Source organism: Gasterosteus aculeatus, chromosome 6 (assembly GCF_964276395.1).
Source record: "Gasterosteus aculeatus chromosome 6, fGasAcu3.hap1.1, whole genome shotgun sequence".
NCBI classification, from domain to species: domain Eukaryota; kingdom Metazoa; phylum Chordata; class Actinopteri; order Perciformes; family Gasterosteidae; genus Gasterosteus; species Gasterosteus aculeatus.
In genome coordinates, this window is record NC_135693.1 from 17,131,292 (window position 1) to 17,157,984 (window position 26,693).

Genomic DNA, 26,693 nt, shown 5'->3' on the forward strand with positions numbered 1-26,693 from the left:
ACAACACAGAGTTGATGACAACGTAGAAGTAAAGTAATCACTCCTGTTTTGTTTCTTACAGTACAAGCAAGCAAGTTGAGGAACACTGCATTTGATGTTTTACAGTACTGTCTTTTCTTTTCTATTCCATAGATAATTGTTTTTGCTTTGATTCAAATAAACCTATGTTGTGATTGTACTGTTGTGTTTTGCATCAATATATTGCAAATATATTTTTCAATGATTCCACTGTGTCTGTAGTATTCTCTCTACTACTGCAGCACTTTTACAGAGATGTATTTGCTGTACACGTAGTACCATAATGAAACCTGAATCACCCATTTTGTTCTACAACATAAACAAACAATGACACAGTGAAATTATCAGTTGCTTGTGTGTGGGTGATCTATAGCTGGTTCCTGGTATTTCCCAGTAAATTTGTTTTTTTGAACCAATGCTTGTGCAAGTGCAAGATTTCTTTAAAGGTGTGAATGCACGATGCAGTGTTTTGAACATTCGGCAGCCTGTGTTACCGTGATAACCTTTTTGAGTTTTGACAAATTACATCAAGGTTCTGGAAATAGCAAAGTGATTGTAAAAAAAAATAATTGTGACGAATAGAGTGACGTCACGTATTTTTAGCAGGCAGTTTACCGGACACCACAGTGGAACGCGTTCAGTTGGGGAGACATTATTCACTGATACCTCTTGAAACCGAAAGTAAAATGCGGTTGTTTCCCGGAATTTCCCTCGTGCTTACAAGTATAATTAGTAATGACTATCAATCTATCAATTTTTGGGGTCTATCACCAAATATTTATTTATATGTCAATTACTTTAGGTAAACCAGTGCCAAGTAAGCTAACATAAAAAAAAACACATTTAACAAAAAAAAAAAAAAAAAACGTAGATGAAAGCGAAACCTGATTCTGTCCACGGCCTCTTATCCACTGCTTACACCAGCTGCTTTATTCGGGTTTTAAAACAAGCAGAAGCAGAAGCTGTCTGAAGTCAGTTTATCAGAGTTCATTCTTGTAAACGTCTCTGCTGGTTGAGACAAAGCAGCCAGGAGGACCGAAGGTTTGACTGATGAGTATCTGAGGTTTGTGTTCAATAGTTTGACTACTGTCATTTTGTAGACTTCAGCCATAAATGTTATTAATTTTATTGTTGATCTACATTATATAGATTTTATTTAGACAGTGAGATTGAAAACAAAATGTACAGATCTACTAGAATAATGATTCATAAAAGTATGAAACAAGTATAAATCTCTTTATTTTTTACAAGCTACTTGAAGACGATGAAACATTCACGGCTAAAAAACAAGAGACATTCATCACACAACATCCTAACATTTAGAAGGCAAATGGTTCAAAATAAAAGACGGACAGTAATAAGACGTTAAGGAGGAATATATTAACATTGTGTTAGTTCTGGGAGCGGAGTGGTAGTCTGGATCTTTGTGGCGTCGCGGCTTCGTTTTCGGACGTTTTCTGCCTGCCGGGAATCTTCGCCTCCTTCTTGCTGCCCTTCTTTTGCTGGGAAAGAAATTACAGCACATCCACCCTCGTTAAGATAGATCAGATAGATACGGGGAATAGAAACTTTCAGTGTTTATTTTTTGCCGCTCACCTTGAAAAAGGGAACGCGTTTGCTCTCGTTGAAGACGAGGTTCTCGTCGATGAAGGACGGCTCCGTGTTCAAGCTTTCACTACAAGGACTCAGCTCGTCCTCCAGAGAGTCCTACACACAAAAAGACGGTAAAGACGGAGCAGGAATTTATCTCCAGGGAGAATTCATTTGTTGCCACGGAGAGAAAACAAAAAAACATCCAACAACAAACTCCGCTGAAAAATGGAAACAGTGTCCCGGGTCAGTTAAAAACTAAATTGTTGAAAATATGAAGCCCGTATGGATGAGATCGTACGTCCTACAACATGGATCCCGTCATCAACGAACGCTGGAGGAAACAGAAAAGTGAACCTACGTGATCCACCTGGCTGTCCTCCTCTTCCTCCTCCCCCTCCTCATCGATGGCGGCCTGCAGCTCCTCCTGCTGCATCCTCAGGTTCTCCAGCAGCTCGTTGCGGCTCCGCAGCTTCTCCAGCCGCTTGGGATACACAAAGTCCCGCCGCTGAGGGGTGGAACCTGAAGGCAACAGCAGAACTGGTTAATGCGCTTGGCAGGTTCGTTCATTGACGTGTTCTCCTCTCGGAGTGGATTTTTCAAAAGAAGAAAATGACAGTAGAACATCAAGAGGAACAAAGTGAGCTTGGTTTACCGGTGGGGACGTCCTGCTGCAGCTCCTCCTGCAGGAAGCCGAGGACCAGCTGTTGGCTGGCGTCCACGTGGTCCCGTAGCTCGGCGTGCTGTTGGTCCAGGACCGTCCGGTCCAGGGAGGTCTGGTTCTGCACGGCCGCCAGAGAGCGCTTCACCTCCCCCTGCCGACCGGACAGCTCCTCCTCGGCTGTCCGGAGCCGTTCGGTGCAGCGCGTCTCCACGGTCTGCAGGAGAGATGAAGGATTCAGGGTGAGGACGAGTTTCACCTCTGAGAAGCTGCAGAGTTTGGTGTGAAACGGAGTGTTGCTCTGTGAGACACCAGAGGCTCCTTCTACCTGACGGAGGGTCTGAGCTTCAGTGGAGATCCTCCCCATTAGGGACAGGTGCTCCTGGGCTCGAGTCTCCGCCTGCTCCCTGGCTGTGGAGCTCCGCTGGAGATCACGTTGGACCAGACCTGCAGTCACCAAAATGGAGTCAGCAACAGCAACAAAGCACGGCGGGGAACTTTAAGCGAAGGGGAATGAAGTACCGGACACGGCGCCGTGGAGGTAGGAGCAGCAGCCCGTCATCTCCTCCAGCGCCTCCTGGCCTCCGTCGGCGTTCAGACGCAGAGAGGCGGCGAGCGAGGCCGAGGTGGAGGAGAGCGCGTCGGCCTGGGATGAGGCCCGGCGCTCCGCCGAACTGCAGCCGCTGTGCAGAAGAGACACAACGCAAGAGGAATGAAGACCAGGCTCATCATCTCCCCTCAATCCCACAACGCTGGTTTGTGACTCACCTGCTGATGTTCTCCTGAAGGACCTGCAGGGGTTCCTGCAGAGCTTTGGTGGCGGAGCGCAGACCCGTGTAGTCCTTCTGGGCCTCCAGGCACAGCAGGCTGAGCTGGTCCTGCAGGACCTGCATGGTCTGCTTCACACCCTGACAGCAGGAAGCACGGGGACGCGTTGGTTTGGTTTGACATTTTCATAACGGGTCTCAAATTAACTGCCCTCTAGCGGGACGAAGCCGTGTCTCACCGCCTGCTGGCGGTCCTGCGCCCGTCTGATCTCGTCCTCCAGCTTGTCGTGCTCGGCCTGCAGCGAGCTCAGGCTCCGCACGGCTTCCTCCCGCAGCGCGGCCAGCTCCTGGACCAAGCTGCTGAAGAACACGCCCACCTCCTTCATGGCCTCCACCTGAGAGGGACACGATCAAGGACCATGAGGAGGTGGAGCACAGGAGGCTGACTGCGTTCGTGGATTTCACTGGTGTGAAACACAAGACAGAAGACGGGGGACGGACTCACCTTGTCGGCCAGAGCTCGCTGCGTCTCCACGGTGGCCGTCAGAGTCTCGTTGAGCTCCTTCAAACCCGCCAGACCACTGAGAGTCTGAGCCACCAGCACAGTCTCCATGTCCCGCTGATGCTCGTCCTGCACACACGCGTATCAAAGAAACCGATGAAGAAGAGGACGAGGACACTGAAGCGGGGGTTATTTTGGGATTGTGTCGGCCATGTTTAAGGTTGTCCTTGTCCTCACCAGCAGCTGCAGCAGGCCCTCCTTGTCCTGCACACACAGCGCCTCCTGCTGCTGCACTCTGTCCCGACAGCGAGTCACGCCCTCGGCCACCAGCTGCCCGACCCCCCCCACGAAGGACTCCACGGTGGTCAGCGCTCCCTTCAGCGCCGCCTCGTTCATCACCAGCACGCCGTCTGCACGGGGGAAGCGGAGAGGCACAGAATTAGAGAACGTCCCCTTTGTGTCTCTAGCGCCGCCCCTGTGGGTCCCTGCTGCATCGCTCCCCTGCAGCTCTCCGGTCTCACCGATGGCGTGCGAGTAGCTGCTCAGCATGTCGTGGTGTTTGGCGCCGTGCTGCTGGACGCAGCGCTGCACGAGGCCCAGCGCTCCCTCCATGCGCTGAGAGAAGCTCTGCTGGACCTCACTGTTGTGCTGCTCCACCTGGAACGGCCATCAAGTGTGCGTTAGTCAGATTTGTGTCCTCTTTACACTCAAAACATCTTACAAATCCTATTAAAAGGAACTTGCGGTGTGTTTCTACATTAAAGGAATTGTAGAAATAAGGTTATCGAGAGCAACCCTTTGTTTGACCTTCATTCACTTAAATGTCACTTAATTTGAAGGTCAGAGCTTCAGCACATTCATTTTTATTCGACCCTGGAAGTTGTTGCTGAAGAAAGACGTTTTCAGTCCGACAGCAAAGAGAAGTTGTTTAAGATGGAAACGCATCGTTTTCACTCGGCGACTGTGTTCCGTTTTGAAAAGCGTCACCTTCTTCTTCCTGTCCAGCTTGTCCTGGAGGCCGCACACGTCCCCGGTGCTGGCGTCCACTGTGCTGAGCAGCTGGAGGACGACAGCAAACAATGTCAATGAGTTGGGGTGAAGATGTTGTGAGTGAGTGGCACTGATTAAGAAGGACCGGTCAGTACCCGCCCTGCAGTGTCATAGAGCGACTCCTGGACCGAGGTGAGCTCGGAGCAGACAAACTCCTCCTCCATCAGCTTCTCCTTGGTGTGCTGCAGGTCTCTGCTCGTCTCCTCCAGCCTGACACGCACGCACGCACGCACACACACACACACACACACGTTGGTTAGAGTATAAACCCCCTCCCGGCCCCCGCCGCCTGGTTTCACACAGCGGTCGCTCACCTCTGCTGCTTCTCGTCCAGGTCCACGGCGCACAGCTCCAGCCGGGTCTTACTGTCCACAAACAGCTCGGTCACCTGCGGGGAGGACAAAGGACGCAAAGGTGGCAACTGGCTGACTTGCATCCTTCAGCTTGATCGATGGATGATGACAGAAAACGACTGAAGTACCTTCTTGATCTCCTCCTCCATGGCGGCGATCCTGTCGCTGTACTCGACTGTGTGCACCTCGTGAGAGGTGATCTGACCCATCATACTCCTGCAACACAAACACAGGGGTCATAAAGGAAGCACACCCTCTCCGTAGGACAGATGGACCCCCGGGGTGCCTCTAGGAGACCTACTCGTAGTTCTCTGCAGACAGATAAATCCCGTTCTTGTCTCGCGTGGCGGCCAGGTCGCGCTTCAGTCGCTCGATCTCCTCCGTGTATTCCTGCGTGCACAGAGAGCGCTTACAGGTGAAGACATGTCCCCGAGCTACCGGCCCGTCCCCTCACAGCGAGATACGGAACTCATCTGCACCTTGATGAGCGTCCTCTTGGTGAGCTTCTGGTTGACCTCGGGTTTGTTCATGATGTTCTTGGCTCTGCTGGCGTACTCCAGCGTGCTCAGAGTCTCCTGCAGGGACAGAGAGCAGCGTCACATCGTGCACCCGAGACGCACAATTGACATCTCGTAAGCAAACATTGACATTGACGGAGGCGAGAGAACCGACCTCCAGGTTGCTGGAGGACGGCGACACGGTGGCGATGATGGAGGTCTTCGTTCGGCCTCCCAGGGAGTCCTGCAGGATTCGGGTCAGCTTGGACTCTCTGTTGGAAGAGTGAGCGTTATTCACCCATCTGGTCAGGAAAGTGATGGAACTTGAAAAACAAACTAGTGAAAACTAAATCTGAGGTCATTTAGAAACCGTTCCTGCTGTACAGATTTCCTCCAGAGACCCGATGAGCATAATACACAACTCCTGGAAACCAGTGACGTCTAATGAGGCAACAAAGACTTCAAGAAGGATCTACGGTCCAGGTGTTAAAGCGGTTTGAGAGCTGTGTGGATCCTAGGCAATGCTCAATTTGGATGGTTAAGTCGGTTGCGTGATGTCGTTGGAGGTCTTCGATGGCCAGAGACGTCTTCGTGTTACCTGTACGGGACGTGAGGCCTTTTCTCCACCAGAGCGGTGATCACTCGGCCCAGAGTCAGCAGCGACTGGTTGATGTTTCCCGCCTCGCGAGCTCGCTTGTCCACCGCTCCCGAACGCCCGATGTTCTCACTGCCGGCAAGATCCACCTGGAGGAGGAGGGGGGAAGACGGGAAGGTTCGGTACTGCAATTTCCCACTTTGTAAAGCATAATCATGGAAACTTTCCTCACGAACGTCAGCGAAACGGATCCTTCTTTGAATGCATCAATAAATGCGTCAGTCACATCATGTAAAACATGAATAATTAAAGAAACATCTTATAATTACATTATAATTACTTCCAGTAGAAAACGTCTCGCATTAAACGCGAAGGATCATTACCAGATTGAGCTTGCCGATCTTCACCAGCTCCTCTCCATCCATCGTGATCTCCTTCATGTGAATGGTGACGGAGAAGACCGAGTGGGAGCGACTGTGCAGAGAGACGACAGGGAGCGCGTTCACAAACCGGCTACACGCTGCTCACGGCGCCTTGTGCGCTACTCCTCTGTGAGGCTTCAGCACGGCTCACGGCCAAGCAAGTACCTGGAGTAGGCGTTCATCAGCGTGGAGGCCGTCCTCCTCTTGGCCGATCCCCTCTCCAGGATCTGATACACCTCGTCCTTGTTGTGGACCGTGATCTCCTCCAGGCCCTTGACCACCACGCCGCGCTGCAATAGTTCATCGTTTAGGGAACTTCATTTTTGGTCCAAAAAAATGCAATACAGGCCCATTTGAAAAAAGGCTAATTGTGCATCTCCCGAGATGTTGCAGCGGGACTCTGCTGCGGCGTCCCGGGCGGGCAGGTTGCTCAGCACCCGTCACCTTGTTACGAGGGTCGTCGAAGAGCTGCAGCCGCTCGGTGACGTCCTCGCTGGGGCTGAGCAGGTCGAACAGCTCCTCGTTGTAGATCTCCAGCAGGGAGACTTTCACGGAGAACTCGGTGCCGTTCTCAGAGAGCTTCTCGAAAATCTGATGCAGCGTTCTGGGGATGATACCGGCCAGAGGGTCCTGGAAGGCCAAACGCAGCGTCAGCTTGTTTTCTTCTCCTTAAAGTTCTCTGATGAGGCAGCAGAAACACTCCTCTTACCTCCTCCCAGGTGAATTTCTCATCTGGACTCCTCTCTCCCTCCATGGTGAAGGTCTTTCCTGTTCCGGTCTGACCGTAGCTGAACAACAAGTCAAAGGGTTTGTACTTCATGTGAATAAAAACTAAAACTAATACACAACGCGAGTAACAAACAAAGCATTTTTAAAAAAAATATTTGGAGCAGCAGATCACTCACGCAAAAACTGTGCAGTTGTATCCCATGATGACTTCATCCAGAATGGGACAAACGACGCTGCGGTACACTTCAATCTGCTTGGCAGCTTGACCGAATACCTGGTGGAAAAATGTCATATTTAAAAAAAAAAAACTGTACTTCTGAATAAGTTCTTATAACTGAATAAGCTCTTAAAACATTATTCAAGGTGTGACAGGGTGAATATAGTGACATCCTGCCAATTGGTTTATGTCCATAACTAGAGGTGGACGACCGTGTTTTCAGATCGTGGATTAATCATGTTTCTGACACAACTTATTTTCAATAAACTTGAACTTGATCTAAATGCTGACGACCAAAACAGCCGAAACCGGTAAAGGAAGTTTCACTTCCCTTCCTGCAGATACAGATTGAATACAAATGGCCCTGAAACCGGTCGGGAGCCTCCACTAGACAGGGTCAGGTGAGTGAAGACGGAGCGCGGCGACTCACCATATCAAACGTGTAGGTCTTGCGGGACGCCTTGTCATTCACCCCTCCCGTCTTCACGCTCACCTCCTTCCTGCCCGCGTCGCAGTCCATGACCCCGTAGGACGACTTGCGCTCCATCGTGTTGAAAGGCCTGAAAAACACAAGCCGCGGCGCGGACGGCCGCGACGTCTCCATGTTACACGTTCACCGCGCTCTCCCTCTCCCACCGTCAGGAGCCCATCGCTCACAAAGCCTGGATCGATGCTAGGTGTCCCTAATCCCAACCTCTGTACCCTCATGGACACCTCCATCACATGAGGACCGTCCCCAGCCTCCCCTACACGTCCTCCCATCCGGCTGCGGATAAAGATCTGTGATCCGTGCAGTGACTGGATCGTGTCTCCTGTTTATGTTTCCATCATGAATGGTTGTCAATGTTTCCTCTTTTGCTGAGCCAATGAACTATTGATAGAAAATGTTAAACATCCTGGAAACTGATCACAAAGAATATTTGAGATTCTACGAGGAGGGAAAGTCGTTCTTTGAGTCCACGTTATTAACATGATGGAAAAACAAAGCAGTTATATCTCACGAATTATCGTCTTCAGACAAAAAGGGTTCTTGTTGTCTTTCATAAATCCTTAAATAAAGTATTTTTGGCAATAAATACGCCTATTGTGAGTAAGTGTTTTTCCTCAAACACGATACTGATCCGTACAAACACATTGCTGCTGATGCATTTGTACTGTTAGTCAGATTACTTCTCCTTGTACCCGTGGGAGTGGATTCCCACACAGCAGCGTTGCTCTTCTCAGTAAAAAGGGAAACATCTGGATATTTTCTTTAAAAAGAGATTTCTTTTTTCTGTCCGTACCTGCATCTCACAACGACCTGGATGTTTCTGCCCTTCTCGTCCCGTTTCAAGCCGCTCGTGTTGAATGACGACATGGCGGCAGAGAGATGTTCTCCTCCGCGGAAAAACTACTGAAAGTAGTCACACACACCTTGAATTAGCACATGAACAGAAACCGCTATTTTATTAAGTTAGCTGCGATGTGGGCCGCTTCGCTGCCGCTGAATAGTTACGTTACGACAGTTAGTCACAAGTTAAAGCTACGAGAGAAACGCGGTCAGCTAACGGGGCGTAAATTAGCATGTTAGCTATCTTAGATTCTAACTGACGTTACTCCAAAGTGCCGTTAACTCACCGAATGACGTCGTGCGCCTACCGATCCGCACTCCCTGTATGAATAGTCCGATTATTAATCCCAACGGTGAAATTATGTATCAAATATTAAATATGTTGCGTTTTCCGCCTCCTAAAACACACTGTCTGTCCGCAGAAGACCTCTCTGGCGCTCTAAAACCTCCGACAGCAGGAATTTCAAACGGTACTTTTAAATTTTCCTGAACCAATAGAGGGAGATTACAGGCCAAACAAACGCCGCCATTGGCCAACGAGACCCATGTGACGGTTTCAGCGCGGAGCATCACGGGAGGTTTGTATAAATTTTACAATATTTCCACCAGGTGGCGACATTGTCAAGCTCGGTGGGAGAAATACGAGGGCAATTTATTGAAGTAAAAGCAAGTATACTGAGCAATAAACAGTCTCCGTGGTCGCCCCACTGTAAAAATACTCTGTTTCAAGTAATACTCCTGCATTGAAGTATAATCAGGACTCTCTATGGCATTTACATTGTAAAATGTCCCCTATGACTGTTATCCTGTTACATGCATATATAATGAGCTATAGATATCTATTGTACAAATAAACACACATTTCAGGAATACCAACTGTCTTGGACGTATCCAATCAAAAGCCACCAATTTAAAGAATGAAACCAAACATTATATATTCATATTATTTATCGGTTTCAGGTTTATGAAGTGAGCGGTGGCGAGCAGCAATCCATCTGCTGAGGACCGTCCGCCCACTCGGGCCCCCGAGGGGGACGAGGGGGACGAGGGGGTTGCCCTTTTTGCTCTGGCAACCCCTTTAACACACACACACAAACACACACACACACACACAAACACACACACACGCACACACACACATGCATTTATGGATTCAAAGACTTACGTTAAATTTATTTAAAAAAAACCTTTTTAGATAAGAACAATGAGGACACAGACTTAGTGAATGAATCAATATTAAGCATAAAAGGCTAAAAAACATGTGAGAAGCGAAACATGAAACAGGGAGAAAAGTCACATGTACATTACGTTTTTTGTCCATTCTTTGAGATTTGACTGTTTTTTGTTTTTTTTCCTTCTTCTGCAGAAAACTGGAGAATTATCTCCACCCGTTTATCTCCATCAACCATTTCACTGATGTTCACATGACAGCAGTGGACGGAGGCAAGCGTTCATTCGCTTTACTCTTTCAGATTTACCAAACGTGGTTCAAATTTCTGCTGAATTTCAATGAACTCCACTGCTAAATTTCCACCAGAAGAAAGTTTGTTTTTTTTGTAAAATAAAAGTGATTTATTATTGACGTTAAATGATGTATTCCATACAAGCCATAGAGATAAACTCACCACAGCTCACAGTGGAATGCAGACACAAAAAATCATGCATACTATGAAGCACAAATACTTTAGGTAGTAAAACATTAACCGATCATTTCCATCGCACAGTGAATGAGCGGGAAGTGAACTGCACATCCTGGCTGACGATGGAGGTCAAATGAAGTGTTTATATTTGGCTAAAAACCTCACAATTATTATTTAATTATGAAGAAGTATCCTTTGGATTATTCCTCAGAGTAGATATGTTTTGGAAAGAATTAAGTCTTCCTTAATGTGTTCATCTTAAGAAAATAAAGTTTTTTGCATTTAAACAGAGGCATTGTTGTACATTAAAGAAAAGGGTTACGGGTCATATTCGTTACCTTTACTGTGAATACTTACAGTACATGTTACCAATAATACTTCCATAATTCGACCTGAAGGCAGGACTTTTATGGTGGTGCCTCAATACTTCTTCCACCACTGCTTCTACATTCGTATGTAGAGGGTTTGTTCACACCATCATCATCATCATCATCAGCAGCATCATCAGCATCAGCATCATCATCACCTCCGGCCAAAGAAACATCTCTCTGTTACAATCTGCAGTCCAGCAAAAAATCCACTTCATTACCATAACAATTTTAACTGCGAGGGTGGAAGCAAAGTGAGGTGGGAACAATCGTACTGCCCCCCCCTCCCCCCCCCCCCTTTACGCTGTCTGTCTTTTTGTCATTGGTGGCCCACTCAGACCCCGGGTGACGATGACCCTTTCCGGGGGCGAGTCAGAAATCCAGAGCGGGGAAACTTTGTGTCGGGCTTCATTCATCTGAAGCAGCGTCTCCGTCGCCATTCCTCTCCTTCTCCTTCTCTTCCTCCACCCGTCGCTCCACCTCTGTGGAGAGCGAGGAGGAGGCCCGCCGGACGCCGGACGATTCATCTGTTTAAAGTGAGTTTGCTCTTTTGTCTCATACGCTGGGAGATGGATCTTCATCAGTGTAACTTTGTGTATCTTGTTGATAAGTAGCTTCATGAAATGAATTGTTAGTGCTAATCGCACAGAGATGGAAAAGAGACAAAGAAGGAAACATCACTTGTTTCCACCGTTTGGATTCCGCGTCTCCTGATGATGAGCTTTACCACGTGTTCCGCTCTTTTTTGTTTATGTGTTTGTGTGTGATGTGAGGATTTAGATAAAAAGATCTAAACACGTCTAAAAAAGGAGCTCAAACACGTGGAAAACAGAAAGGTCAAATCAACGTCTTTAGCTCTGTGAGATACTGGCGTATTGTGCAACGTTTGGTGGTAGTCAATGTTATTTGTAAAAGGTTTTCTTCTCTGGTAGTAAACTTTATTAAATATGCTACTTCTGTTCGGCTATAGTTTGTTTTCTAAGTCAACAAAAGGCCTAAACTTTGGGTTCCTTTCGTCCTTTTGTTAGAAGAATTAAAACTGGTGGACACGGATCCAAACGGGATTTTTTGGATCTAAAATGAATAGATGATTAGATGAATTGATTCGTTGGTCCTCTGGATTCTACTATTACCACTATTTTGATGGTTGAACAAACATCCTGCAGCTCTAACTTTTTAAATGTGAGGATTTTTTGGGTAATAAACTTCACATCTTTGGATCAGGCTGTACTTTGTAAAAGACAAAACATCTATTAATTAATCGAGGAAAAAATGAATATATAAAGAACATAATGTTTAGTTGCTTCCCTAGTTTGATTCAGGGTTGAACTACATCATTTGGAGATAGATTTTGTGAGGAATAGTAATATTGTTCAAATTGCATGAATTTATTTTGAACCCTTCTGGTTAAAAATAAAATGTAGTCAATTTAAGTCCCCCAATATGATGCTGTTTGCAGCCTGTTTATATTTTGTCAATTTTTCCTTTGTTTTCATGCCCTTTTTTGATAAAATAGCGCTTAGTTCTCAGATGTTTAAACTGTTTGCTGTGTGAGGCTCAACCAGTTTCATCATCTGGCTCATCACAACAGGACGTTATTCTCTTTGCCTTTATGAACAACAAAAGGGATTTGGAGCCTTCGCAAAGCGAATCATCCTCATTTGATATTAGTGGACGAGCTCTGAGAGGAACCGAAGACTCATTCTGGGCCCCAGAGATAGAGCTCCGGCCATTGACGTGTCTGTCTATTATCCGACAGAGTCAATACGCATCCCATGAATATGCAACGCTTCTATTGACGGCTTGTTCAGAGGGTTCATCTCCAAAACCTCCAGAACCACAAATCATGTGCAGGTTGATCAAGGATATCCCCCCCTAGTAGGAGAAATGTGTGCGACGCGTAGGAAACCCAAAAGAGGAGCGCTTCAGAGTGATCCAAACGGTTTCCCCTCTCTGGACTCCGTGTTCACAACGCGACGGATTGAACACAACTCGGTGGCATAAAGAATCAGGCACTTTACAGGTTGAACACAGTGTATTATTTAAAAAGATGTACTGATGTAAAGGTACTTTCAGGCTTCGGCGGATCAGTTGTCACATATTAACTTCCAGTATTGCATAATTTGACTATTGACCTAAACTCCAACTTGCGCTGCCGGATGAACCAGCAGCTGTTTGTCCGTCCACAACGACTCCGTTTCCATTCCACCGTTTAGAAAACCCCCAGAAACACCCGCCGTCAGAACACTCAGATGTTGACTAAAAGGATTGAATTGTATTTGATGTACTTTCTGTATCCAAACTATGAATAACTGCTTTTTGCTGATTTGAAGAACCTTGGAACTCAGCGATGAAGAAGTGAGCAGATTAATATTTATAAGTTCAGGTTTGATCCTGCATTTCTGGCCCTTAATAAATGGAAAGCTGGAAAGTTTAAAATAATACCAAAGGAAAGGGTTTCAACAGTTTCAAGATGTGCATTTAAACAATGATTGCAGCATAAAGCAGCCAGCAGCAGTTAGCTTTAAAACTGTGTCACAATTTAGGTACAAATCTCAAAATGTCCTTTTTGGTAAAAAAATGAAAAAAGTAACCTATTGTTTGGTCACAGCACGAGTGTCTTTGATGCTACAAAAGTCAGGTGTCAATATTAAGCTCAAGCACTTCTTTCTAGCAGCAGATGACACCGTTGAATCCTTCCACTGGGAGAATAGAAGCCCCAGAAAGAGGCCGATCGCTCAGTTTTGTGGGTTTTCTGGTTTATAAAAATGGGGCAAAGGGGGCGGCGGCCGGCCGGCCTCGACCCGAGGCGTCGTTTGAGGACGAAGACAAAGATCCATATTAACAAAAACTGCAGATGACAGATGATTAATCGGCGTGGCGGGGTCCGCCGAGCCGCCGGACCCCCGGCTGACACCCCGAGCCACCAAACACAAAACCAAAAACCCCCCAGAGCCTCGGCGGCCCGCAGGAGCGTGGGCGAAGGGTGGAAGCAGGGCACCGTCCCAATGGAGCAGAATGTGTGTGTGTGTGTGTGAATGTGTGTGCGAAGTGTGGAAAAAGAAAGATTGTGTGTGTGTGTGTGTGTGTGTGTGGGTGGGTTTGTGTGCGTTCATCAGATTTTGACAGAGAAAGTGTGTGTCTGTGTTGTTGTGTACATTGGTCCCAGGACAAATGAAAGCGGGTATTTGTTTGTGTGCGTGTGTGTGTTTCTGTGTTTTGTGTGTGTGTGACAGAGCCAGAGTTACATTTCGAGCAGTTGAAAGTGTGTATTTCTATGTATGCGTGTGTGTGTGTGTGTGTGTGCGTGCGTGGACTGGCCAAACCCCCATCTGCCACAGGGTGGGCGGTTCGCCACACAACGACAATACACACCAACATTTTTGTAACCGTGGGCGTTGAAAGGCGGAGGAGCTGCCGTCCTGCTCGCGATGCAGCAGAAGGCTTCAGCTCCATCAGCTCTTTGATCGACTGAAATATGTTCCGTCTACACTGCAAACCTCTGAAAGGATTCACTCTCCTCCGTCCGGACGCACCTTCTGGCCTGCGGCTCGTGAGCTTAAGGGCTTTATCCTCGGCCGGCTCGGTTTGATGTGAAGGTGTTTAAAGGAGAGAGGGGGTTCATCCTCTGGGGGTCAATGATTTTCTGGAGAACCTTTCACGAGCTCCACAGATGTTCCAGCGAGCACTCCAGTCAGCATCAGTTGGATCTGTGCGAAAGGGTTAAAACATCTGGAGGAGGACCAGAACTCTGCAGGAGTTCTGCTCAAGGCGGCAATAGCCACCAGCATAACACACCGAAATCTCTGGTGTCGTGAGTGGCATTGTGGGTAATGTAGGCACAGGTCAGGCCAGGCCAGGATTTGGGCAGAATGACAAAGAAATCAAAGTAACTGTGATGGAAACAGTTCTTCATCATTTTTCTTTAAAGGTTCCTTGTAGGTTTTAGGTGGATTTGATATCAGTTATGTCATTAAAACCAGACCGAACCACTAAGCATGCGGGGACGCCATCGGTGCTTCTCACTAATCACCCCATCTATCTCGGCGGGGCAACAATAGCGAGCCTCAGTCAGAGCAGAACTGTGTTCCTGACAGAGGAAACAAATGGGTCCGTGCTGTCAGTGTGTGGGCTCAGCTGGCACAAAGACAAAACAAAGCAGCACAGTTTTACCCGGATAGCAGCCATATAAGCAGCCACAGATCCTCTCACCTCACCGGAGGATCCTTTTATGGAGAGAGTGGGACCGGAATTCCGTATGATGAGGTGTTGGGGGTGGGGGGTCTACCTTTACATGGGTCCGAGGGCGGCACGAAGCGTGTGCTGACGTTTATAATGCACATTAGGATAAAATCCACACATGTTTTTTTCCTTTACTTAGTTAAACTTTAACATGTCGTTTTAATCGCCTGCACGTTTTTATCACGCAGAGCTCCAAGTCCTATTTCTGGAGTTCGTCCTTTCTGTTTTTTTTCTCAAACCCAAGTCCATACTTGGTGAATGACGCGCGGGGACACCCAGCGTTCCCCTTTATAACCACACTGCACCATTCAGGAGCTGTTTTTCAAGAGACGAGGGGATGAACAAACAAAATGTTGGAGAGCAAATCGGATTGAAATAATATCCTGTGATTGATCTGAGCCGCTGGATCTTCGGGATGACCGCTAAACTGGCGAATGAAGTGTTCGCGTCCCTCAGCGGGTTTGTGGAGAGCATCCCTAAAGATGTGTACTCGGCGGAGGGGTCCGTTGTTTTTAAGGAAGAGGCCGTGGGAGAAGAAGAGGATGACAGCGGTAAGAATGCGTGTAATTTGTGTCCTGAGGTGTTTGGATGGAAGTCTGGCTGAACGCACAACGCTCTGATTTCAATCGCTCCAAAATGTTTAAACAAATAGAGGTGACGTGTTGCGCGGATACGACAGCCGTGATATTAGATGATATTCCCGTTTAGTTGCAGTCTAACCAAGTGTACTTTTCCACATATTTTAGGTGGCTTTCTGTTCGAGGGGAAGAGTGTCCCTGAGCTGCCTTACCACGGCGACTTTGCGCAGTACGTGGCCACATTACGCACGCAACCTGTGGCGTTTACTGGCAAGATCTCCGTGGATTCCAGAGGCGCGGGAGGACCGTGGACACCCAGGGACATCATCAACGTGATCAGCGCTGACATCGCCGTTCCGGTGTCGGGATCGTGTTCAGGATCACCAGAGATTTGCGCAAGAGGAGGTGGAGGAGGAGGAGGAGAGGGAGGAGGAGGAGACACAGCGGAAGCTGGGGACTGTACCATGGCGCACGGCCATCCCGACATCAGCCACATGTACGCGCCCCCGCACCATCATCCTCACCCTCACCCGCACCCCCACCCCGCCCCTTCCTACTCCTGCAGCGGGGACATGTACCAGGACCAGTCGGCGGGAGGGTACCTGTCGGCATCCACCTGCTCTGTGTCCTACCACCCGCCTCCAACCTACAACCCTCCACCTAAACCAACGGTGGACGGCGGCGCACTGCTGTCTATCATGCCCGAGTACGGAGGCTTCTACCAGCAGAGCTGCCAGAGAGACATCCAGGCGGCTTTCCCGGAGAGGAAATCCCTCGCGTACCCGCTGGACTCCCTCAGGGTGCCCCCGCCTCTTACTCCTCTCAACACCATCCGGAACTTTACGCTCGGTGCGCCCTCAGCCGCGGCCGAAGGTCCGATGGCCGCCGCCTTCCCCAGCCACCAAAGCCTCCCCTTAAGGCCGATCCTGAGACCCAGGAAGTACCCGAACCGGCCGAGCAAGACGCCGGTCCACCAGAGGCCGTACCCGTGCCCGGCGGAGAGCTGCGACCGCAGGTTCTCCAGGTCGGACGAGCTGAGCCGACACCTGCGCATCCACACGGGCCACAAGCCATTCCAGTGCCGCATCTGCATGAGGAACTTCAGCCGCAGCGACCACCTCACCACCCACATCCGCACGCACACCGGGGAGAAACCCTTCTCCTGCGACCAGTGCGGGAGGAAGTTCGCCCGCAGTGACGAGAGGAGGCGCCACATGAAGATTCACCTGCGGCAGAAGGAGAAAAAGGCCTCGGCCTCCTAATCGGCGTCGCGCGCGCGCGCGCGCCTCGAGGCTGTTAAATCCGAACATTACCAGAGGATCAGATCAGTTCATGCTCAAAGGGAATCTGGTTGGAAGCATTTCAGGGAACAGCGGTGACGTGTTGGGGCCATGCTGTCGTTATTTATCGCATTATTAACTAAAACATAACTCCTCACCAGTCAGAGTAACAGAGAGCCTGCACACACGAACACAGTTGACATTGTGGCGTTAAATTGTAAATGGAGTTTGATTTGCATTTAAAATGAACACAGTGGGTGTCGTTTTTTGGAAAACGCTGCTTTCTTTACTGCCCTGTGGCCTTGTGCTGTCTGTCTGTTGGCTTCATATTCTCAGGGATTCATTCACATGCTGCAAACGTGAGAACAAATGCTGCAGGTCAGCTGAGCAGCTGTTCAACAATCTTCTCCTAAAATCAAAACACGTGTAGTTTCACCACAAGTATTTTCTCTTGTTACAGTTGTCCTGCAGGGTTTACATGCACGCTATACACTGTGTAACGTTGTGATGGTACTAAATAACTATGATCACTTATTTATCCCAACTGACTATTTTACTTTTGCTAATCTGTCACAATGCAAAGTGTTGGAATGTTGATGTAACACAAGAACAAACGTAAAATGCATTCAATGTGTGAGTGTGCCTGGTGCACATTATTTAAAGGATCTCTATGTGACATTCAGAGCATAGCAGCAAACGGCGATTGTGTTCCTGTCCGAGCTTCTCTGGGATTTTATGCCCTTTAGTGCATGTTTGTGCGCGAGGGTCCGCCTCACTGGTACATCAGCGCTGTTAGCTGCGGGCCGCCGGCTCAGCGCCGCGCGCAGGTGTGAGAAATGTTCTGAATGTCAAATTTAGCCCCTTTAAAGATACATGTGCTTGTCGGTGTACAGAAACGAGGGAACTTGTCCATTTGAGACGTTTGAGAGTAAACCCAAGAAATAGCGTGAGGGCACAAATCAGGACTGTTCATTGCAGCAGAATGAAGTTGTTTTTTAACCTGTATTTTGTATATTAAACAATGACATCTGATGAAGAGTGGACATTGGTTTACGGGACATGTTGAAGTCTGATAATCCATTTCTTTGTGCTTATTAGTATTTGCAACCTGCTGATGAAGAGAGTAACTGGAAAAGTTGTGTTTCTGTGTTTTATCCTTTTTATGCAAACAAGTCGAGCACTAAAGCTTTTGTTCTGCTGGACCGACGCTTCTTGTCAATGCGAATAAACGTTGCCTTGTCGAGTCGTTGTCGTGTGTTCCTTCTTTGTATTGTCATGAACGTCTAGTTGGAGGTTCTTCTGGAGCTTTTGTTCACACCGCAGGCCAACTTGTCGTGAGTTGTAGATGTTCAACTTCATCTACAGTTGCTTCTGTTCTCTCCTGAATGTTGGAAACTCATCTCTCTGCTGTGGAACCGGTTGAGATGTTCTTGTTACCAACACATTTGGAAACTAAACATCCGTATACTATTTTTTTTTTTAACATCAAGACAATCTTTCCATCTGAAACTCCCAATATAGACACAGATTTGACCTCCAGTCAGCTTCAGTAACCTGCTAAAGAAGAGATCTAGTTTGAAAATTACATTTTATTAAAAAAAACCATCAACAACTTTATTCAATGCGGAACAGGCAACGTCACCAAAACACGTTGAATCAAAATGAAATGTATTTAAACGGTCATGGTTGTTTGCTTTCTTTAATCACATTTCATACAAATAGACAGAAAACTTTCGCCGGAGGCAAAATAAATGGATTCAGTTGCTGATCGTTTAGCGCACATTAGATTCCGGACAGGCTTCAGTGGATGAAACATCAGCCAATTAGACTTGTCGCCTACAGCCTTTATTCCCACAGTGATACAACATATAGCACGCTATACGACGCTCGCTCACAGCTCTCAAATCGAAACATTGCAGAAACGTACTTTCCCCCCCCCATCAGATTATGAAGCCGTTAATCCAACTAATCCAAAATGTCCAAACGGTCCCATTTTTAAACAGAGATTTGAGTTGTTCTGCAAGAGCTTTGCCACCATATAGAAGTATCATTTATTATTGAACAAAACCTTTACATTGAACCACGTCGTTACTTTAAGCTTCATTTCTTTGCTGCTGAGCTGGAAATCTTGGAACACCAGGAACCCAAACCCTCACTTTCACCTTGCATTCCTCATTCATGGAAATTGTAATCATGCTGACATCTTTTTATTTTATTTTACACTGGGGCCAAATAGTGAAAAGCTCTCTTTTTCGTGGTAACCAACGTCACACTTTGTGCTGAGAAGCTTCGTACCGATCCTTCAAAACGGTCTCCTGAAAACCAGCCAGCTAAACAAATGACTAAACAGATCAAGATCCAACCAAACAAAACAAAACAAACAGCCCACAGTTTTAAACACAACAGTCTTCAGAAAGACACCTGAAGATTCAGGTTAATCCAACTGGAACTAAACGCCACGCAGCCTGAAGCGGGAAGACGCTCAGAAAGACACGGACACAAGTCCCTCTTTGGTCTCGGGGGCAAATTCCACAGAGGAGACTCAACTCTGCTCGACTTGGGACACTTACTTTCAGTGCTGCAGTCAGAAGCCTGGATTATAACTCGAGCATTCATGGTTTCACTGGTGGAGCATTGCATCCCTCATGCAACGGACAGCCACCGTTAGCGTGACGCCACATTGTAAATAAATACTCTAGCTCTAAAGGGGGAACTTCATGCAATACTAAAAGCTGACATGTTGTGTATTTGAAAGGTGAGAAAAAGAGGATTGAATGCACAACGTGACCATGAAGCCTTCTCATTCGACCTGCATGCAAGCCGTAGACTTCCTGCATGCACTTGAATGCAGCATCATCATCATCAATTTGGCATTTCTTCTGCAAAAATATTTCAAAGGGTCTATTTTAGCAGTGATTGTGGCTCCAATTATGGTGCTTTTTTAAACACCTCTACCCTTCATCTGATTAACAATGGTTCACACAACAAAACCACCTTTAATTAAGCTAAATCAAGTTTTTTGGGGGGAGATATACCGGCCTTCAGTTGCAAAGCACCACACGACCTCAACACCAGGTCCTTGCTCCTTTCTTACAGCGGCAACTCATCGAATGCCTTCTCATGTTTCATCCAACATATTTTAGAGAACACGGTGTCAAACTTTCACAACATCGGAGAATTAGGAAGTAGAAGCAAATGCATCACCAACCCATTGGTTGTGGTTTCTTTTTGGGTGTGAAAGAAATACATGAAAGGTGTTTCTTTGCTGCTCAACAGACACACGGAGGGGATCACAGTAGAGCAGGTTGTTGTTTTAGCAAAGCCTCAGCCTCCAATGTCATGTGGGCTAAAATTAAAACGGAAACTCAAGTCCTTATATTTCACCTCAGGATCGCCCTGTTTGCACCACCTAACAATGAGGTCACCTGTGTCGTGTGCTGTGGCTTCTCTTCGGGAACGGATCACAAAGTCTTCACGTGGATGAATCGTCAGGTCGGCCACAGATCAGAGGCACACCTCCGGGCCCGGGTACGGCTCCCCTCCGCACCAGAAGCCCGGCGGCTGCGAGATCTCCACGAGCCAGACCTCCTTCTCCTTCTGCTCCGTGTCCTCCGCCTCCGTCAGGACCTTGTAGTAGTGACAGTCTCTGCCGTCGTCCGGGTCGTACGGCGGGGCCAGGATGTCCATGAACGCCGTGGGGCCGTCCACGGCGTCGATCCGGTGCAGGTTGTCCCGGTCGGGCGAGAGGACGCACGGGCCGCTCTCCTCCGTGTACTCCTCGGAGGAGCGCAGCACGGAGCGCAGCAGAGCGCCCGGCGGGGCCGGGGGCGGCGGGGGCGCCTCCTGCGGGCCGCCGGCGGGTCGCTCCGCCCGGTCGAAGCAGCTGATCCTGACCTTGCCGTACATGACTTTCAGCATGCCGTGCATCCCCGGGTGGTCGTGCAGCGGGATGGAGGCGCCGCTCTTCAGCAGGAACACCCCCATGCTGAACTGGTCCGTCTCGCAGATGTGCATGTAGGTGACCGGCGGCCCGGCGTGCTGGTAGGGGAGCGCGGGGGACGCGGCGGGCGGGCTGTCGTCGCCGCCGCCCCGCCGCGGCGCTAGCTTCAGGTCCGCCGCGCGCACTTCCGTCATCAGACTCTTCAGCTTGCTCTGGTTCTCCAGGAAGGACTTCGCGGCCTCCTCGCCGACCCGAGGCGGGCTCCTGAAGGTGACGAGTGCCTGCCGGGCGATTTTGTGCACGATGGAGGTCATGTTGCTTTCGCCTGGCATCATACCGGAGCGAGGAACGGCGCGGTGTCCACTTGTTGCCACGGTTAGCGGTAGCTCGTTAGCTAGTGACAAAGATCGTCTATTAGTCGGATGGCTCACTCAGCGGGAATTCTTCATATAGCATTTTGATGGAACGATTTTCATCAATAAAAATCAAAACAACCCAATTGCATCGAGCAAAGAAATACAATATGTTACCTAAGTAATTCGCCAACAGAGGCTTCACACTTGTATAACCACGATATGAAAGTGTAAAATGGTGACGGAGGGAGACCTCGGCTCTGTGTCCTTCTCTCTGCTCAGCCAGACGCTTCCATCGCCCACAGTCCGATTTATTCCCTTTAATGTGGCGGCTCATCCGCGTTTCCTTCGTTTGTTGACAATTGAGAAAAACGACTCAAACGGAATATATGGAGACATGTATCCGTGCGCGTGATTTTCAGTCAGAATTCGACTCAGTCAACCTTCAGTCATATCGACTTCAAGGCCATTTTTGAATAACTGTCACACACGTCCGCACCAGGCTCAGTTCCGTGGGTGGAGAAGGCAAGGCAACCTGTGATTGGCTCAACCGACTAACGGCAATGACCACTAACCAATCAGAGGCGAGGGGCGGGTCACGCCCTCTCCCCTGCTTTTTACCATTTTACTCCACTTTGAGCATCATGGTTCTACTTGTGAAGGTGTCGCCGTATTCATAGATTTTTTGTATCACAAACCGGTTGTCTGCGGTGGGATAAATTACTTTTTTCTCAGCTGTATTAACACAAAATAAACCAACACAAATGTGAACATTTGAAGCTCAACAAGAGCTTTCATTAAAAAAGATACACATTCATTTATCAACAATTCTCATCCAGTACTATAAGATATATCATTATGCAATAGAACACACATTAAATTAAATGTTTAAAATAATACCACCCAGAAGTGTATGTTCTTCTTTGTCCATCAGTTTTTGGCCTGAAACTCTCCAGCTGTTTGAGGTCGAAAGGTCGCTTGGCTGCTTATCCAACACTAATTCAACTGAAAGTTCAGTATAATAAAACACTAACATTTTTGCATCCTTGAGGAACAGAACCACACTTATGTCCCCACAAGATGAACAATGACTCATCTATGTGAGCGTGACTCACTTGTTGTGGCATCCGTGTTTGGCATTTCAATATAAAGACGTAGGCCGTTTATTTGGACATCTTTCTGCTGGGAAACACCCACCCACACACACGCTCATAAAAAGAGAGAGATGGCCGCCTACTTCATGGAAAATCAACCTATAAAACAGATTTGTTTGGGGGAATTTGTCGGCCTACTTTTGATTTATTTGAGAACTGGTGTGACGTGGACACAATTAAACCCGGTGGTCAAAGTCATCAGATTGTGCGTTTGTCCCCAGTGTATTGGACGATTCTGCCAAACGTTGGAACTAATCCAGTGATACGGTTTATAAAATTGGCGACGGCAATCTGATTACGGTTGCAAACTTAAACTCTTGGTGCAGGTATTATGTGTCGTTGTAGCAATCTTCCAGAGATTAACTAAAACTATTTTAACCTGACAATCCATTATTTACAGCTACAACGTGCACACATAATGATGCAAATATAATTTAAATGAATTTAAGTGATCGTGAGGACACGGACTGTCTCTGTCACCCGCTCAGCTCACCTCCTCACTTCCCCTTCAGCTCCACAGTTTTCAGCCCGATCGGTTTTGACACCCACCTACTCACAATGTGACCCCGGGGCCTTGTGAGTGTGTGTGTGTGCGAGTGTGTGTGTTTGGGTTGTTGTGCAGTCTGCGCGTGTCGTGCGGTTCTCCTCGAAGCATCAAGTCGGGGGTTTTTTGGGTGGGAAGTGAAGGCGGGCTGAAAATAGACGGCGTGATTCAGGCCTCGGACGTTTTTAGACCCGATGTGGAGCCAAACTGAGGAAGCCCTGTGCAGGACGTCCTCCAAATTAAATAAACAGGATGAATTATTGCGCAGCAACAGGCTGTCGGGCCAAACAAAACACACACACACACAGACACACAGCGCCGTGTATATTTATAACACAACAGTAAACAGCAGAAGCTGTGTATGTTGTTGTGTGTAAACTGAAGACTCTTTTCGAGGTTTGCTATCATGTAAGTAGTCTCAATGTCACTTTGATGTCAACTCTGTGTTAAACACAAAAGTCACGTTCCCATAACAACATCACAAACCGGCGTCGCCGGCTGTCAGCGAGGTAGGTGATGGGGGACAAAATCCATACAGAAGGGACTTCCAGTGGTTCATCTGCTTGGTTTCTAGCTTTTCACTGCAGAGAAAGAATGTGCACATTGACCACTTGTTGGAGGCCCACTGGACTGTATTAGCGAGCATGCGATTGAACTCCAAGGCCTAGCTGTGCTCATGTGGGCCTGGATCTTCTTTTTGGACATGGCTTTTTAACCTTTTCTAGTATTTTTCCTCGTTCCTCCACACAGAAACGCCTGGACCGTTTCTTTCCCCCATTTATCTGCCGAAGGAGGAGAGCTTCTCTCAGATCAACATCTGGAGTACACATCTGTTGTTAGCGCCACGCGGTTGGTTTTTTCATCAACATCTCAAGATAAAAAGATGCGTCGCAGGTGATTGTAAGATCCATCCGTCAATCAAACTCTTCCCGTTTAGTGTCCGTCATGGAACTCTGAACAAATGTGTTTACGTGCGACAAACATTTACTCACCGCATCATCCGAGCTAAGCTGCTCAAATCGACCTCAGATTTACGTGCTTATTGTCAAAAAGACTCCAGGCCGAACAGAAGGATTCGAGTTGCGGCGACGCCCCATCGGACCGAGCCGAGCGTGGGAAGGTTCGCCTCGTCGGCTGGTAAAAACTGAGTTTAAAAGGCAACAGTAAATCCTTCTCCTTTAATACTTAAGTGATGCATGTCAGCACCGAGGACCCTGCTGTCTTCCCATTGGCCTGCAGACGTGAGGTCGGTAGCCGTTTAATAAAATAAAGATTCACAGCATCTCGCCCCAGTCGCATGAAAAAAAACGAGAAAGAGACCGCGAGAAATGAGGATTGATTGATCACATTAAAACACACCTCTCTTCTTCTTCCAGTCAAAAAGAACTTCCTGCATCTAACAAATCATCAACAATTAGCCACAAAACCTTTTGAATGCAGCGCACAATGATTAGCTGATGTGATAAATATAAAAACTGGTTTCACGGCCTCGGGGCGACCGAGGTAAAGAGGATCCTTGTAACCGTGATCTTCATAGAGACGGTTCAGATCATCCATCAGCCTCACAGACGAGATTCTCCCGATCACGTGGCGCTGGAATCTCAACGAGGCTACTCGGGGGTTTGCGTGCCGTTGTCCCTCAGACACTTCAACTTGAGTGGATCCAAATGTGTTTTGTGACAGAGGCTCTGGTCCGCAGGGTATAGACAGGAAACTGGATCCGGAGAACCGAGAGTCCCACAGGGGAGCTTCACATGCAGCTCCCGACATCCAGTGTGACCCCGGAGAGGTACTCTGGACGCGGAGCTCATCCCACAAAAAAACTCACCACAGTTGGGCCGTTAATCGCGCCAGAATTCAAGCCTTTGACGTATAAAATCAAATGTAGAACAGTGAATTCTCACACAAACTGCTCCTGTTGTTGTTTTTGGATTAAAAAACAAGCTCTATGCATAATCTCCTTCCACATACGACCACGACGCCTCGGCCCCGTGTGTGGTTTCCACGTCAGCTGTTGTGTCTCTGCCTGCAGAAACCTGTTATCTGCGGCCCACATGGCCTCGGACGGCGGCCCGGGCCTGCGCAGGGGCGACAATCTGTAGATGCTCGCGCTGATACGGCTGCGTGACTGTTCCAGAAAAACAGTGTGCTCTGCAGAGATTGTCCGACGTCAAAGCGCGGGGGCCGAGAGCGCTGCGTGACGTCAAGGCGCCGCGTTATCGCGCTGACTCTCTCCATGAAAGATCAACAGCAGCCGGCAGTATTTATTGACTCGCTGCTGCACAACACGACGAGGCATTTCAGATTCCTGATTTCCACCCTCGCCGCTACGTTTGTCCCAATGCACAGAGGCCCCGATGAAAGAGGCCCAAAAAGAAACAGCAAATGAAAACATGCATCCATCCATCCATCCATTGTCAAACCGCTTATCCTGCACACAGGGTTGCGGGGGGGCTGGAGTCCATCCCAGCCAACTTCGGGCGATATGAAAACATGCATGCGTTTGAAAATCAGGAACATTTAACTATTTGCTGGCCGAGCTGACTAAAAGCACAAGGAATACAAGTGGAAATACAGTAGATTAGAAATGTCTCTAAGAGGATGAATCCAAAAACCCTGATTTCTCCAATTATCAGAAATGTTACATAATCCATCAGTTTATTTTTTAATTTAACTTCAATATCAGTTTGATGAGCTCTGATTTTTACAGTTAAAAATACCACATTTTTCCCATCTTGCAGTTTGTTACCATTTCGGTCCTTACGTGCTGTAATGTTGAATATACCCACATTAATTACAATAAATCTAACCACTCTGAATCAAACCTACACGTGTGTCATATTATAAGATGATGGTAAAAAACAGCCAGCAGAGAGATTGTCATCACCATCATGCGGGTTGTGTGTTTCTTTGCATTTTACCAAAATAAAAGACCTCACTCCCCATAATACACATTCTTGACATTCTCTACAGGGATACCGGAGCACATTATCAGACAGCATGATGAAAAGTTACATCAATAGCTGCTCAACAGGAGGAGAGAGAGAGCGGCTTGAGCCGCGGCCGCTTCCTCTTCTCAACACGTCGCAGTGATGGAGTTCATCGTGTGTGAGCGGTGCAGAGCCTCCGTCAGCGGGACGGAGACATCAAGTGGCCATCTGTGAGCACTGCGGTCCCACTGAGGACATTTAGGCGCTGACCTGCGGGTGCATCCTGTTGGGGGGGGGGGCATTACATTTCACAATACGTGGAAAAAACCCCGAAAACAAACACGGTGGGAAACTCGGTGCCACGTTTGTTCTTTAATCGTCGATGGTTACGAGACAGACGGACGATTTTCAACATAAAAAGTATTCCAGTTCTTCACAGTATTGCATTTTAAACTGTTACACAGACAATTTCAGTGAAGGCACAAAACGAGAGATCACTTCTGCAAAAGGAAATCCCTACGGACAGACATGAGGAACTGAAGGATATCCAACAGGGGGAGAAGGGGGGGGGGGGGGCACTTTATTACAACAACAAAAAACTTTAATCTCTACCGACAACAAAGGTAGTAGTGTCCTAATCCAACTAACAAACACCGCAGTCCTAATATACTGGTTCGGTTTATGTTTCTCTCCATTTCAGAGCACACTTTCCTAAAAACATCCCAAAACACACAAGTACAAGGAAGAACTTTTCCCCTCGTGTGCATGAACCCTGCTGATTGTCCTCTTTACAACACGTCCCCGTCACACAGTCCAACGTGCTCGCTGTCGGTTTAGTGCAACTGTCCTTCGAATACGGCACCGTTAAAATAGACCCCGCTCTGCTACAAAAGTACACACAGTAGTACATGATAACAGTATAAGTACTTTGCT

General features: G+C 47.8%; 3 protein-coding genes across 6 annotated transcripts; 1 reads left to right on the forward strand and 2 right to left on the reverse strand.

Annotated features, from left to right (window-relative positions):
- Positions 1-1,233: 1,233 nt before the first annotated feature.
- kif11 (kinesin family member 11) lies at positions 1,234-9,294 on the reverse strand. 3 transcript variants are annotated; one of them, XM_040179202.2, is made up of 27 exons: positions 9,019-9,294; positions 8,685-8,794; positions 7,832-7,961; positions 7,361-7,458; positions 7,165-7,243; positions 6,900-7,085; positions 6,621-6,745; positions 6,417-6,507; positions 6,037-6,182; positions 5,614-5,710; positions 5,421-5,516; positions 5,243-5,331; positions 5,070-5,157; positions 4,903-4,976; positions 4,684-4,798; positions 4,526-4,597; positions 4,060-4,195; positions 3,776-3,948; positions 3,542-3,667; positions 3,276-3,431; positions 3,038-3,177; positions 2,792-2,952; positions 2,598-2,716; positions 2,264-2,486; positions 1,970-2,130; positions 1,615-1,725; positions 1,234-1,520 (listed from the first exon to the last, which is right to left on the reverse strand). In XM_040179202.2, the coding sequence occupies exons 2-27, from the start codon at positions 8,756-8,758 to the stop codon at positions 1,410-1,412; spliced, it is 3,177 nt and encodes a 1,058-aa protein (XP_040035136.2). In that variant the 5' UTR covers positions 8,759-8,794; positions 9,019-9,294; the 3' UTR covers positions 1,234-1,409. The 3 variants fall into 3 exon arrangements, with proteins under 3 accessions (XP_040035136.2, XP_040035137.2, XP_040035138.2); XM_040179203.2 differs by having other exon boundaries at positions 8,685-8,791; positions 9,019-9,292; XM_040179204.2 differs by having other exon boundaries at positions 8,685-8,814; positions 9,019-9,178.
- A 5,978-nt stretch (positions 9,295-15,272) lies between these two features.
- Positions 15,273-18,082, forward strand: LOC120820281 (early growth response protein 2b). Its single transcript, XM_040177825.2, has 2 exons — positions 15,273-15,532; positions 15,728-18,082. The coding sequence occupies exons 1-2, from the start codon at positions 15,397-15,399 to the stop codon at positions 16,819-16,821; spliced, it is 1,230 nt and encodes a 409-aa protein (XP_040033759.2). The 5' UTR covers positions 15,273-15,396; the 3' UTR covers positions 16,822-18,082.
- Positions 18,083-18,413: 331 nt separating this feature from the next.
- Positions 18,414-22,030, reverse strand: adob (2-aminoethanethiol (cysteamine) dioxygenase b). 2 transcript variants are annotated; one of them, XM_040177826.2, is made up of 2 exons: positions 21,310-22,030; positions 18,414-21,173 (listed from the first exon to the last, which is right to left on the reverse strand). In XM_040177826.2, exons 1-2 carry the CDS (start codon positions 21,467-21,469, stop codon positions 20,344-20,346), a joined length of 990 nt encoding a protein of 329 aa, XP_040033760.2. In that variant the 5' UTR covers positions 21,470-22,030; the 3' UTR covers positions 18,414-20,343. The 2 variants fall into 2 exon arrangements, with proteins under 2 accessions (XP_040033760.2, XP_077960926.1); XM_078104800.1 differs by having other exon boundaries at positions 21,386-21,654.
- Positions 22,031-26,693: the final 4,663 nt, after the last annotated feature.